The 13470-nt window shown below is 39.8% G+C and overlaps 1 protein-coding gene across 1 annotated transcript; it reads left to right on the forward strand.

Annotated features, from left to right (window-relative positions):
- The first annotated feature begins 1877 nt into the window (after nucleotides 1–1877).
- LOC308412606 (GRAM domain-containing protein 2A-like) lies at nucleotides 1878–13411 on the forward strand. The gene is made up of 13 exons (XM_080907099.1): nucleotides 1878–2062; nucleotides 2699–2842; nucleotides 2994–3039; nucleotides 3636–3705; nucleotides 3959–4062; nucleotides 4391–4477; nucleotides 5818–5889; nucleotides 5996–6055; nucleotides 6161–6251; nucleotides 6398–6454; nucleotides 6558–6639; nucleotides 9946–10056; nucleotides 10761–13411. The coding sequence occupies exons 1-13, from the start codon at nucleotides 2022–2024 to the stop codon at nucleotides 10774–10776; spliced, it is 981 nt and encodes a 326-aa protein (XP_080763225.1). The 5' UTR covers nucleotides 1878–2021; the 3' UTR covers nucleotides 10777–13411.
- Nucleotides 13412–13470: the final 59 nt, after the last annotated feature.

Consider the following 13470-nt stretch of genomic DNA (forward strand, 5'->3'; position numbering starts at 1 on the left):
CTACAAATTTATTATAAAATAAAACTCAAATAAATGCTAATTTCAAGAAAATTCAACTTAAATACAATATGTCTGCCTCTGGCCCCAGGACCCCCTGCACCCTAACTTGGATATGCTATTAAGAAAATTAATGGAGACGTGTAATGTCACCTGTTACGGTGGTAGAAAGGGACTTTATTTACAACTGTATAAAATGACTTTTATCAAAAAATTATTTGTCATCCTATTAGATAATGTGCAGTGAAATCAACTGTGCCATTGGAAGAACAGTGTGCAGTAACTAATGAACTAAACACAACGATATAAATTAAACACACAGCAAATGAATCATGTACATCAGGAAAAAGGCGCTAGCTTCAGCTTTTGCAGTCTTTAAATCACCTTCAGCAACAACATTCATAAATCACCCACAGTCCTGTGCTGTAAATTACTAATTAAAGTGTTGAGCTTTTTCTTTTAGACTCTTAAGGAAAAGTTAGCAAGCATCAGCAATTCTACTTTTTCATTACTTCAAGACCAAATGATTTGGTAACACTTTATAATCATGTCTTCCATTTAACTACCTGGTATAACTCCCTGGTAATTATATGTGCCTTATATTTAAAAGGTGGGTACACTGGAACAAGTCAGATTTTTACAAGAAACAAGGAAATAATTATGCAGTAAGTAAATTTAAGTTGTGCATAACTAATTTTAAGTTGTATCTAAACTGGGTATTTTACAGGAAAGGAGACACTAATTATACAAAGTAATATAGTCATTTTGAGCACTGTGTAATTTTGTGGAAAATCAAACAGTATTTCTTCATGTTACATATAGTACACTGTGCTTTTTGGGCCTTTTTGGATCATATTATGGATTTTCCTTAACTTTGCCTAAGCTGCAGGTATGTTATAGGAAAGGAGACATGACTTTCTGAAGATTATGTTTGAATCAAGTTTGAGAAAGAAAAACAAAAAAGTAAGGCCAATAACATTTTAATGTAGATAGGCCTGGAAATTTTTTGCGGTATTTATACGATGGGTGGATCGACTGGATCGACTAAAAATCTTCAAATCTCTTTTCTGAAAATCGTCTGAATGCAATAATTTAAAAAGAAAGTTACCTAGGATTTTCACATTTTTCAAAATTCTCTTACCAAAAATCTTGGACAAGTTTTGGACACCTTGCACACCTTGGCCTTAAGGTTAAAGGGCAGGTTTTCAGAAAATCTTGTGAATGCAATAACTGGAGAACGTGGCGGTGTAAGATTTTCAAATTGATACCATAGGCGTATCTACTAAAATCTCAGACAAGTTTGAATCTCAGTGTCCTAAAGTTCAGAAGTCCATTTTTTGGGAAAATCCTGTAAATGTAATAACACAAAAAGTAAGCATCGTAGGATTTCAAAAGTGGTAGCACTGGCGGTTGGCAGTATCTTTTTTAAGCTACTGTCTGTACAGTGATGCAATATTTACATAAAAATATGTCATGTCACGCTATCCTCTGCTGTGTGTCCGTCATTCTTTCCATGTGATATTAATCTATGCAGGCTGAAGGTTTTGCATGACAGACAACAATGTTACTGTCATATCTAAATCTCATGACGGTTGTCTCTGCATACCTTCTCATTGTGTGTGCTGATGCGTGTGGGTCTAGAAGGTGTGTCTCTAAGTCAAAGGGTGAACATAGACAGTGCCGCCCATAGAAAGATCTTCCTATGAGGAGCAAACTCTGCATCAGTGTAGATTTTCCTCCTTCCTTCACTGATTGGTTTTGTTATGCAAAGCTCCACCTCTCACAGCTAATTGGTTAACATTAAAAGGCAGCCGTCAGGAGGCTGTCTTTGTCCTTTGTTTTTTCTCTCATCTGTGTTCACCTGGCCCTTGGTGATTTAGAGTCATTTCCAGGAAATACAAGAGAAGCAAAGCCCTGCACAGAGCCAGTAAACGTGGATTACAGACATAAAGTTATACAGTTACACTATGTATTCGAGTGTATGACTTTGTGTGTGCGTGAGCCGGAATTGTTTATGTTCCATCATGACTCTGAAAAACAGGAAATTCTCACTGGACAGCTCTGGGTGAGTGTTTATCTTATCACATTTCCTCCTTTGTGCCTAATGTACATGTTTTATCGGTTGACAGTGATATTGACTTTTTAAGCGTGCAGTGTAAAAACAAAAAGCCACTCTAAATACCAGCTGTAGAGTACAGTTTTTCATTGTGCTCGGGCTTTGTGGCGGCTGCTTTTGCAAAAGTAAAACCATCCTCCGGAGAGCCAAGTCAGTTGCCCGGAGACAGCAGACTAACCACCGGTCTGCGAGGCAGACAGTCAGAAAGTTGGCACAGCTGGTGCTTAAAAGGCTGCTCAAGGACTTGGAAGAGAGTGTAGGAACAGCATATTATTTTCTTGTACCTTGTTAATGTTCAAGAGTGCTTTGATGGCGAACAGATCTTTCTTGTACCTGTTGATGAGCTCCATTCATCGTTGTGAAAAGTCATTCTGTGACTGATGCAAACAAAATAGCTGAAGATTGTAACATTTTCCCCATCGCCACGCAGGAGCTGGCACCCATCCATCAGGGAGAAATGCATTAATTTCTATTTTGCTGTGATTTCATTACCTTTTTGGTGTTCTATATTGATAGCGTGTGTCTGTGGGTAATATAAAAGCTGGATCATCAGTCTGACATTTATATCCTGGTCTCTTGGGACAGTATCGTGGAAGGAAGTGATATTTTTGGCACGAGAAGAAGCAGTTTTAGATCTAGTACAAAGAAAAATAAACAGAGCACGATGCTGGACGCAGTACAACTGGAGGGCCAACTAAATCACAGCCTTGACTCCAACATGGCCCTGAGGTAGAGTCTTCCTTCATCACTACACAGGGTTGGGGGGGGTATTTACTAAGTATTGGATGGTTTAAAATGTTAAAGCTGCACAGACTGTCAGATATCTCCCTGAAAACATCCTTATCTCATTTGTGTTACTATTGTGCCTTTGTGTCATCAGAGAGCAGACCATAGCAGAGGAGAATCTTCAGCGATCAGATGATCACGTAAGCCTGCTTCCCTTTACCCTGCTCCTTCTTGTTCCCTTTTATTCACAGCACAGGAACTGAGGCGGCCATGAATCATGTTTTCACAGTGGCAATGCATTATGTTCCAACATGAAAGCAATGTGACAAAGTGAATGCAAGAAACCTACCTGAATATGACGCTCTACTTGGATTTAAGGGGCTTTGTGGTTACCTTTAGGTTGTTATTTATCTTCTTGCTTCAGGGCTGAGTTTCAAGCTAGTTTCTCGTAGCATTTTCGGACATCCCAGGTGGGAAAGCTTTACAATGTAACATCAGATACACATGGTTATCAACTACATGAATGAGGAAGTAGACAATTTAGAGCCACGAGTGATCTAAACTAGAGTTCAATGCAGGCTGGTTATTGGCCATTTACCAGGTATTCAGAGACAAAGCAAATTCTAACTGCTAGAGGGTTTAAATAAGTAAATGTTTGATGACAAGCTTGGCAGCTCAAAAGTTTGTATACTGATGCTGAGTGCAGGTCTCGAAGTCAGTTAACAAACCTGATTCTTCTTCTTCTGTATCTGAAACAAGTCTGAATGAAAACCTTTTGTTTCTTTATTCCCTGCAGTACTTCAAGCACAATAAAAGCTTCAACAAGCTGTTTCCAGAGATTCCTGTGTGGGACAGCCTGGCACACGGTGAGCTGAGCTGAGGTCCAGAGGTTGTAACTCATTTGCGAATATTGATTATGGAAATGGCTTCGCAGAGTGTCCCCGATGTCTTTGCTGCCAGATGAAGTGCCACTTAATGCTTTGTTTTCCAAGCGGTCTGGGGTGACTGCACGGCCGAAACGCTTCAGTAAATGTTTCAGCAGTCATGGCTCTGGTGTTGTGTGGGTATCACCTTAGAAACAGTGACCTAATGCCTTCGAACTGTGTGTATCTGTTGCAGCTTTCACGTGTTCCCTGCAGAAGGAAGTGCTGTATCACGGAAAACTCTTTGTTTCTCAGAACCATGTGTGTTTCTACTCATCTGTGCTGCTCAAAGACACCAAGGTAACTCAAACTTACGCCACACACTGAAATGTGATGGCAGGAGCTGCAGTACTTGGACTTTCCCAGCTGCAAAATTACAATCAAAGGGAGATCATTTGGATTTTCTAGATAAAGATACAGAGGAGCAGTCAGCATTACAAGTCCAAATCCTGGTATTTCACTAGGATTTTTAGCATTTATCATACCTGAAGAGAGAACGACACAGCAACTTGCTCTGGGGTTTGTTTCTGCTTGTTTCACTTTGTGAACGTTTGGCATGTCATTTTACTGTAATGAGCTCTGTAAGTTTCTAAAGAAAACCACACTCATTACCATTCATACATTGCAGGTGGTGATTCCTGTTTCCAGCATAAAGGATGTGAAGAAACATGGCTCAGCCCTGTCTATGCTTTCTATACAGACTGCTGAAGAGAAGGTCAGCACACACCTTTAAAAGTAGCAGTTGAGTCTTTGCATTACAGATGTAAAGTGTAGTTCTGCGGTTAAGTATTTAAATCAAAAGCTATCAGAAACTTAACTTGCTCTCTAATAAGCTGGCTGCTTTGGTGCTCAGTATCACGGGGAACCCTGTCAGGGTTTCTGGCCTCAATGACGAAGTTTACATCTAAAGGGAATTATAGTTGTGAAAGCAGAAACCTTTCTTTATTGTTGAACTTCTTACCTACAACTCAAAGAACTCCATCCAGCACTTTTCTTCCACTTATCCTTATCAGGGTCGCCCAGCTACCACAGGGCGAGAGGCGGGGTACACCTCAAACAGGTCGCCAGTTTATCGCAGGGCCTCAAAAAACTGAAAACATAATTTTTTAACTGGATACTTTTGAGTTCAGCTAAGTTGATTCGTGTAAGCATGGATGATCGGGAGGTTTTGGTTACCTCCACCACACAGGTTATGCTTGTGTTAGCATTTTGCATGCGTGCATGTCATTCTGTCTGTAAACACGATAGCTCAAAAAATTCTGAATTAATTCTGATCAAACTCTGTAGAGGTGTAGACTGAGGTCATGCTAACAGTCATTTAAAATTTGGCTTACATCCACCAAGGACATAATTTTATTATGACTTTCTTACGTACATTAGAATAACAGGTTATAACCGTTTAAATACAAAACTTTTTTCACTTTATATTTGGTAATTAATGGGTAATTTTTTTTTACTAAACAATAAAACAAATATTACACATGTAGTGTTTCCAAATAAATAAAAAAAACAATGAAAATAATTAAAATAGGTTGAAACAGGCCAATTAACAGAAGTCTGCACTACAAAATTCTTAATGTTTAAAAAGAACAAAGAAAACAAGATGAATGTACAGAAAAATCTATATTATTCCCTTAGAAGTAAACGCTGCTCAGTGAGTGAGCTGCCTTGGTGGACATTTGTTTTCTCAGACTGCTTGTTGTGTAGTTTTTACCTTTTATAATGTGTATTATGTGTTCCTTAATATGTGTTTTACTTTGTCTACTGTGTACGCGCAAAATTCATTTAGAAACCAGCAGCACAATGTAGCATCTGGTAGCATTCATTTATTTATAAATGACGAGATCTCCAAAAATAAGTGTTCATTCTTGACTTGACACAAATGTACCGGTTGGTTTAGCAGCTGGTAAAAGGAAATGATGGACAGTGTGTTAACTGTGATCAGGCCTCCTGCAGTGAGCCTGACAGCTTGTCGAGCTAACATTGCAGATTAACTTTCCGGGGAAACACTGAGATTTAAGCCTTTCCTCTGCTTGTTTGTTTTCTCTCCCTCAGTACTCGTTTGTGTCTTTGAGAAACCGTGAGAAGTGTTACAAACTCCTCCAAAGTGTGTGCTCATATGCGCAGGTACTGCTGCTGCTCCCCGGACACACATGCAGGTGCAGGCATCATTTCTCAGGCTAACACGAGCTGTTGTTTTTTTCTGAACTTGTTTTTCATTTGTTTCGAACAGGCGGAGGCTGTAAACAGCAGCCCTCATCTGGCCGTTGCAGAGAACGAAGCTCACAATCCGGTAGGTTTGACGCTCAGCAGCTGCAGGAATCTTGTAGCAGCTTAGCGACTATCTTGCCATACTGCGTAGTGATAAATTATCTTATGGCATCTCTCTCTTTGTCAGCAATTCTCCAGTTTTTCCAGTTTGGACGACCGTGTAGATTTTCCGAGCAGTGACTCTCTTGATACCAGCTTTCTTCAGACGTCCAGTGAAGGTAAAGGAAAGACACTAAAGAGCACTGATGGGTGATCATCACCGCTTAATGGTTTTGACTTTAACTGTTAAAGTTCACTTTTCTATTTGAAAAAATTACATTAAGGGGTTTAATTGCTGAGCTTACTTGTCTTAATGTCTTTTCAGGCCCCAGCACAGCCAACTCCACTCGTCAAAACAGCATAATAGATGAAGAAGACAGCGGTGTGTATTCAAATACAAACACACACATGTTGCGGCCATACAGAGTCGTGTGATTGTAGAACAAGTATTAATTTTTTTTATTTGTTTTTTTGGTCTATGTCAGCTGGACTGTGGATTTGGAGGTTCATTGCACAACTGCCAGAACTTAAGACTCTCAGTGTTGTCTTCCACATCTACATGGTGCTGTGAGTATAGTTTTCAGATTCATAGATAAATACTGCTTGAAATCTGTAGTGAGCAGTTTCTTTGTAGAAGGAAGAAAACATGATGTACCATTAGGGTCATCTCAACAGTAACGATGTGGAAGGAGATTAGAAATTTAAAGACGGCGCCTTCACCCAGCTTCTGTGTTATAGACCAGCTATGTGGAAGGCAGATTGTGGACCTGAACGCAGGACTCAGGGAAACAGGAATAAATTCAAAAATCGGCTTTATCGCTGGTAATACACAAGAGTGCAAAAAGATCTTTAGGGACAACACAGGGTAAGGAAACACAACATCCAGGGACTCCGACCAGAGTTATTATAAGTTCACATTTTCTAATTAGCTTTTATTTTTCTTTGATTTTGACTTTTTGTTTTTATTTCAGTTTAGTTTCCAGCGTAGATTTTCACCTTTCAGTTATTTCTTTTATTCTTTTTAAATGTTTACCCTTAGTGTAGTTTTTATCCATTTCAGTCTTAGTTTTATCTTGTATGAGTGACATATGTCAGAGGCGAGATTTAGGAAAATCAGTGTAGGTATTACAATAAAGACACGGAACGTTTTAAAAGCAATTCCCTCACGGTCTTGTCTCAATAAAGGCATCAATCAACGTCTCATCAGGAAAGCCGTATTAAAATTTTTACCGAACTAACAGATAATAAAACCCAGGATATTTCCTCTATATTTAGTTAACTATAATAATGAGGGGAGCGGAAACAGGTGGGAGGGCAGCTGAAACTAATCAACAAAACAAGACAAAGGAAGTAAAACGTGAAACATGACACAGAGAAATAAGATGAGCAAAATACAACAGGAAACAAGAGACAAAACTGTACAGGGAGATCAGATTAAAGTGAAACAAAAAGACAAACATACAGACAAGACTGAAGGAACATGATGGGAACACAAAAAAGGAACTAATTAGTCCGAGGTCATCTAGGTCAACTAGGTCATCTAGGTTAACTAGGAACTAAAGGGAAAAGTTTTCTTGATGCATGCTCAATCATCCAGGTAAGGAAATCCAAAAAAAGTTGATTCTGTTCATCTGGACGTAACATTTTTGGTGGGAGAAACATTTCGTCGCTCATCCAAGTGACTTCTGTACTCTCAGCAGGTTTCCCCAATCTTATAAACAGTACATTTGCACAATGACTGAAACTAGCACCACTGAAGGAACATTAGGCTGTGAGGTCAGCTTCTTGATCATTAATATGCAAATTGTCATGACCACTGATCAGCAACCACTGCTCAAGGTCTTTGATCAGTGGTTGGGGTTGGGGAAACCTGCAGTCAGCAGAGACTGTAGACGTCACTTGGATGAGTGATGAAACGTTTCTCCCACTGAAAACGTTACGTCCAGATAAACAGAATCAACTTTAAGGGGGTAAAAGCAGGAAACTATAAATAATTAAACATGAATCACTTCTCAAATCAGAAGAAATCACATAAAAACACAAAACCCAGGGTCCATGACAACACGATTCTAGCACTAGGAAGGCCCAGAGCCCAGCCATTTGGCTTTTCTACCTTTAAAACCCGGAGAGCAGCCAAATGGCTGGTAGGCTTTTAGCTAAGCTTTAGCTTCAGGCAAGTGGAAGCTAAATTGGCTAGTCATTCATATGTAAATTGGGTTGTTACCTGGGAATTCTGGAGGGAGGGGAGTGGGGGTGTGTGGATGAGGGGGTGGGGGAGCTGCTAAAAGCGGTGAGCTTCCTTTTGTTTCATCTTGATGCATTCTCAATCATCCAGGGAAACAAATCTCCAAAAGTCACCAACTTGGAGTGTTTCAGTTTGCCATCTTAGGGAGAAATCAACACACATGGGTGTATGTCCTTTGTTGCTGAGATTTATTGATAAAAACAGTACAAAAAATCAACCATTTGTACACATTTTTACAAATAATTATAAAAAGTGAGTGAGTACATTTCAACATTTTCAGCAATCACTCACAATCCTGGCACTGCCATGGTATCTGTAGTCTGCATTTACCTTGGCTTGGCTTCCTGATCAATTGTCCACTACCAAAAGGAAGCCAAGCCCTGCCACCCTTTACAACAAAACAAGGTGTGATCACATTGATGCCACAATGGACGACTGATCAATGCTCCACTACCAAAAGGAAGCCAAGCCCTGCCACCCTTTACAACAAAACAAGGTGTGATCACATTGATGCCACAATGGACGACTGATCAATGCTCCACTACCAAAAGGAAGCCAAGCCCTGCCACCCTTTACAACAAAACAAGGTGTGATCACATTGATGCCACAATGGACGACTGATCAATGCTCCACTACCAAAAGGAAGCCAAGCCCTGCCACCCTTTACAACAAAACAAGGTGTGATCACAGGGCTTGGCTTCCTTTTGGTAGTGGACAATTGATCAGGAAGCCAAGCCAAGGTAAATGCAGACTACAGATACCATGGCAGTGCCAGGATTGTGAGTGATTGCTGAAAATGTTGAAATGTACTCACTCACTTTTTATAATTATTTGTAAAAATGTGTACAAATGGTTGATTTTTTGTACTGTTTTTATCAATAAATCTCAGCAACAAAGGACATACACCCATGTGTGTTGATTTCTCCCTAAGATGGCAAACTGAAACACTCCAAGTTGGTGACTTTTGGAGATTTGTTTCCCTGGATGATTGAGAATGCATCAAGATGAAACAAAAGGAAGCTCACCGCTTTTAGCAGCTCCCCCACCCCCTCATCCACACACCCCCACTCCCCTCCCTCCAGAATTCCCAGGTAACAACCCAATTTACATATGAATGACTAGCCAATTTAGCTTCCACTTGCCTGAAGCTAAAGCTTAGCTAAAAGCCTACCAGCCATTTGGCTGGTGGCGGGTTTTAAAGGTAGAAAGGTAGAAGCCTGGGCCTTCCTAGTGCTAGTCACAGCTGTGAGTTTGACTGAAACTGACTGTACATCCTAAAACACTGAAGGTTTGAAGGGAAAAAAGGACCATGAGCTATTGCTTTATGTAGAATTTTTCAGCAGACCAAAATTCATATTTTTGAGGTATAAAACTGCAAAAGCACTCACACATCTACTGGATCTTGGCATGCTTTTTTTTCTCATACTGATTTACTGGAATGGCTGCAAACTCTCCAGGAAAGACAAATATCTAAACCTTGGTTGTGGAAATGTTATCAAGGCTGCACACAGATCCAAGTCTCTGATATCCTGCTGTTAGTCCTGTACAACATGTACTCATCCTAGACTCTCAGGCTGTAGTTCTTCCTGCACAACACACATTCAAGACTTTACTGTGGGTGTTTGTAGGCTGGTGTTGCTCCTGTTGGTGTCCGGATACATCGGGCTAAGGATTTTAGCGCTGCAGGAGCAGCTGAACTCTTTGGGAGCTTTGACTGACTGGTCTTCACATCACAGAGAGTGAGTTGACACATGCACGCAAAGGGGAAGCCACAAAAAGAAATCTGTTGAGGAAGGGGGGGGGGGTGTCTCAAACCGGTTTTTGGAGACTTTTTTTTTGGAGACCAGTTTTACTGGTTCTTAACAATGACACAAGGAAAAGAATAGGCTTCCAAGGAGAATCACACCCACTCGGGATTATGCATTTTAAACTGTAGGCAGTGAAATGATGCTTTGCAACAGGCTGGAAAATACGCCTGAATCTCATTGTAGTTAAATTGTTTTAGTAATGGGAATGGATGTAATAAGTTACATGGGCAAAATACTCAAAATGTATCGATACTGTCCTCTAGTTTTAGAGGAAAATATTCAGCTTTTTTATTTTTGCTCTGATTTTGTGAGGCTGTGTTTAGATGTCGATTTGTTCATGGAAAACATGTCATTACGCCGTACGAGGCATAATTAGATGCTGAGCTACCTCGCATTTTAAGTTCAAATTATCTCCACTTTAACTGGCTTGCATCTATAATTAGAGTCAACCTGAAGCAGTTAAAGACTTTGTTTTTACATTTTCAGTATTTTTTTATTACATACCATTTCAAGCACATGGGAGTTTCATTTGCATTTTCATATAGTAAGATTGCCACTTTACTTTATTAAAAGATTAGTACATGCCCCACCACTGCTCTCTGTCTCATGCTTGCTCCTTGTTTTATTTTAACCAGGTACCAGGAAACATAGCTGTTGGCTGAGATCTTTGACTGCTATGATCCTTTTTGTACATACTGTACCATTGTTCTGCTGTTGTTTGTCCAAAGAAATGTTCAGTATTGCACACAAACTGAGTAGACATGGAGCTCCTGTGGTAGCACGATGTTCTACAGAGGGCGGAGGTCAGCGTTGGTGTGTCTGAATCGAGGCCACATGTGGTGAACGACGTGGATGACCGATGGAGGACAATATTTTCTGTTAGGAGCACATTGATTCTCTGCTGACTGATCAGAAAGTGAGGGGAGGCTCTCCTGCATGGAGCCATATGGAGACAGTCTGCTGAAGCCATGTTTATTTGCTGGCTGATAAACGGCTGAGCTCAGCTAGCAGTAGTTGGCTGTCCTTTTTCTTTTTTTCTTTTTTTTTTCCTGGAATCAACACAATCTGCAACATTGACAACAAACTGAAGATGAAGAAGAGTATAAATGAAGCAATTTGTTACTTGATTTAAATTGATGTTAAAGAATTAATTTAGGGCCCCATATTGCGCTCATGAACTGCTGGAATCCGTAGGCATGCTTTAGAAGAAGGCTGGTAATGACAAGAATTAGCCAGCAGAGGGCAGTCGCTTCCATTAAACGCAGACGAGAGATGAGATTTGTTTCAGTTGCACTCACTGCACTTTCACACCGACTTGAGGCTCTGATATTTAAACACAGTCAGTGAGTGGTTCATTAGTCCCATCATTAAACTTATTTCATACAGGGCTTGTGCACATTTTGGCCAGTGTTTTCCTTGACTGCTCCATGACTCATGCCCAACCCTTCATAAATTGTATGTAGTAAACAGTACTGTGCAAAAGTCTCCAACCACCTTTTGTTTCTTTCTATTTTGGCAGGAAAATGGAAAGTTTATGCAATTTATTTGAATTTGCCAATATAAATGGAAAGGCAACGACAGAATTCTAACAAGGGTTAAAATCAATATTTGTTATGATCACCTTTATTCTTCAACACAGGCAGCTTTCTTGTAATTAATTTAAGTAGTCTTCAGGAATAGTTCTCCAGGCTTCTTGAAGGACATTCAAAGCTCTTCTTTGGATATTGGCTGCCTTGTGTTTTGTTCTGTCAAGATGTTCCTGCACTGCTTCAATAATGTTGAGGCCAATCCATGACTGATAGTGTTTCATTGTTAGTTTTTCTGTACAGGTTTGCTTTTCCTGCAATGGTAGTGTGTTTGGGATCATTGTCGGGCTGAAAAACGATGCTGTAGCAATCAGACACTTTCTAAAATGCATTTTTCTGCATGTAATTTGCCATAACTCAGCCTTTTCTCCATTTCTCTTCATTAAGAACAGCTTCTTGACAGCCATCCTTCCACTGAGACCATTTCTGATCAGGTCCAGGTCAGCTCTCTGCTGTTTATTAAGGGCAGAGTTTCAACTGCTCATCAATAGTTTTTTTTTAGGCCTGACACTTGTCAGTTTCCTACAAATCTTTAAAAGCACACTGCACACCATGCAGAGATATGCTGTGATTTTTGGCTAATAGTTCTTTGAGAATCACCTTGTACCCCCCAAAAAACTATTTTATGCTAGTTAAACTGTGTTATTGTTGGCATTTTCTTAGAGATAAGAACAAATTGAAAATGGCCAGGGACAAGGGCCAGACTGAAAACGTCCAAAGACTTTGAGAAAGCCTGGAGAATTATTTCTCAAGAAAAGGTTCAATGAGAGTCTGACTGCTTGGAAGCAAAATATAAAGAACTGAGGGACAGCTCGAGACTCTTGCGCAGTACCTTATATGTGTCAAACTATATTTAGGTACATAAGTTTTAGATAAAGTGCAAATGCAATATAAATTATATTACATGCTATTTTTATTTAAAGCTCTACATGTCTTTCAAATCTTTATGAATCAGAATCAGAATACTTTATTGATCCCTGGGGGAAATTATTTTTTTATTATGTCAATATGTACTGTAATTTTTCAAACGCTGCCTCTCAGGTCTTGTACTCCAACCTATTAACTTATTGACTTTGGAAAAATGCAATGACTGTCTAAAATCAACCCTACCAATTGTATCTTTTTGTAAATAAGTGATTTTATTTTGTTGTCCATAAAAAGGTCAAGATTCAGTCCCATGAATTAATTTCATTACATCATATTCTCAGTTCAAAAAAAGCAACATAAAATTACAAATCATAATACAAAGAATAGAATAGGTAAGTACAGTAACCATATAAACAGTCCACTAATATTATCTAGCCCCACCCGCCCGCCCGCCTGCCACTGCCCCACTCTAGCACAAAACTCAACAACACATCAGTTAGTATCAGCGATAAAAAAATTCAAATGTCCCTTTTTTTTTTTCATTTTTAAAAAGCGCTTCAATGTTTCAATGCCGTGAGTTCAGCTTTACCCTCCCGCAGACTACACGATAGATAATGAACCACCCCCTCATTTGCTCCGCAAAACACAACAGACATGCATACAGTTTCGGTTTTTTCCCCACTGTTACCCCCGCCCCACCCCACCCGCGAACCCCCACCACATCAATAAACATTCAAGGCCAGAGGATACAATGTACATCAACTATAGTGGTGCATCAATAAAACGGTAGGTTTCCACACAGTTTCTTTGACCCCATGAGTGAGATGTGGATACAGAGGATTCCCTGATAACTCGACCTGTCAACGAAAAACTCAAAGACACTGTTTACTTC

Source organism: Rhamphochromis sp. 'chilingali', assembly GCF_963969265.1.
Source record: "Rhamphochromis sp. 'chilingali' genome assembly, chromosome: 16".
Taxonomy (NCBI): domain Eukaryota; kingdom Metazoa; phylum Chordata; class Actinopteri; order Cichliformes; family Cichlidae; genus Rhamphochromis; species Rhamphochromis sp. 'chilingali'.

Bases quoted from the DNA above. Each gene is read 5' to 3' on its own strand.
- LOC308412606 (XM_080907099.1), top strand. From the start codon at position 2,022: ATGACTCTGAAAAACAGGAAATTCTCACTGGACAGCTCTGG. The intron at 2,063-2,698 runs GTGAGTGTTTAT...CTCTTGGGACAG, and splicing joins TTCTCACTGGACAGCTCTGG to TATCGTGGAAGGAAGTGATA. The intron at 6,455-6,557 runs GTGTGTATTCAA...GGTCTATGTCAG, and splicing joins AATAGATGAAGAAGACAGCG to CTGGACTGTGGATTTGGAGG.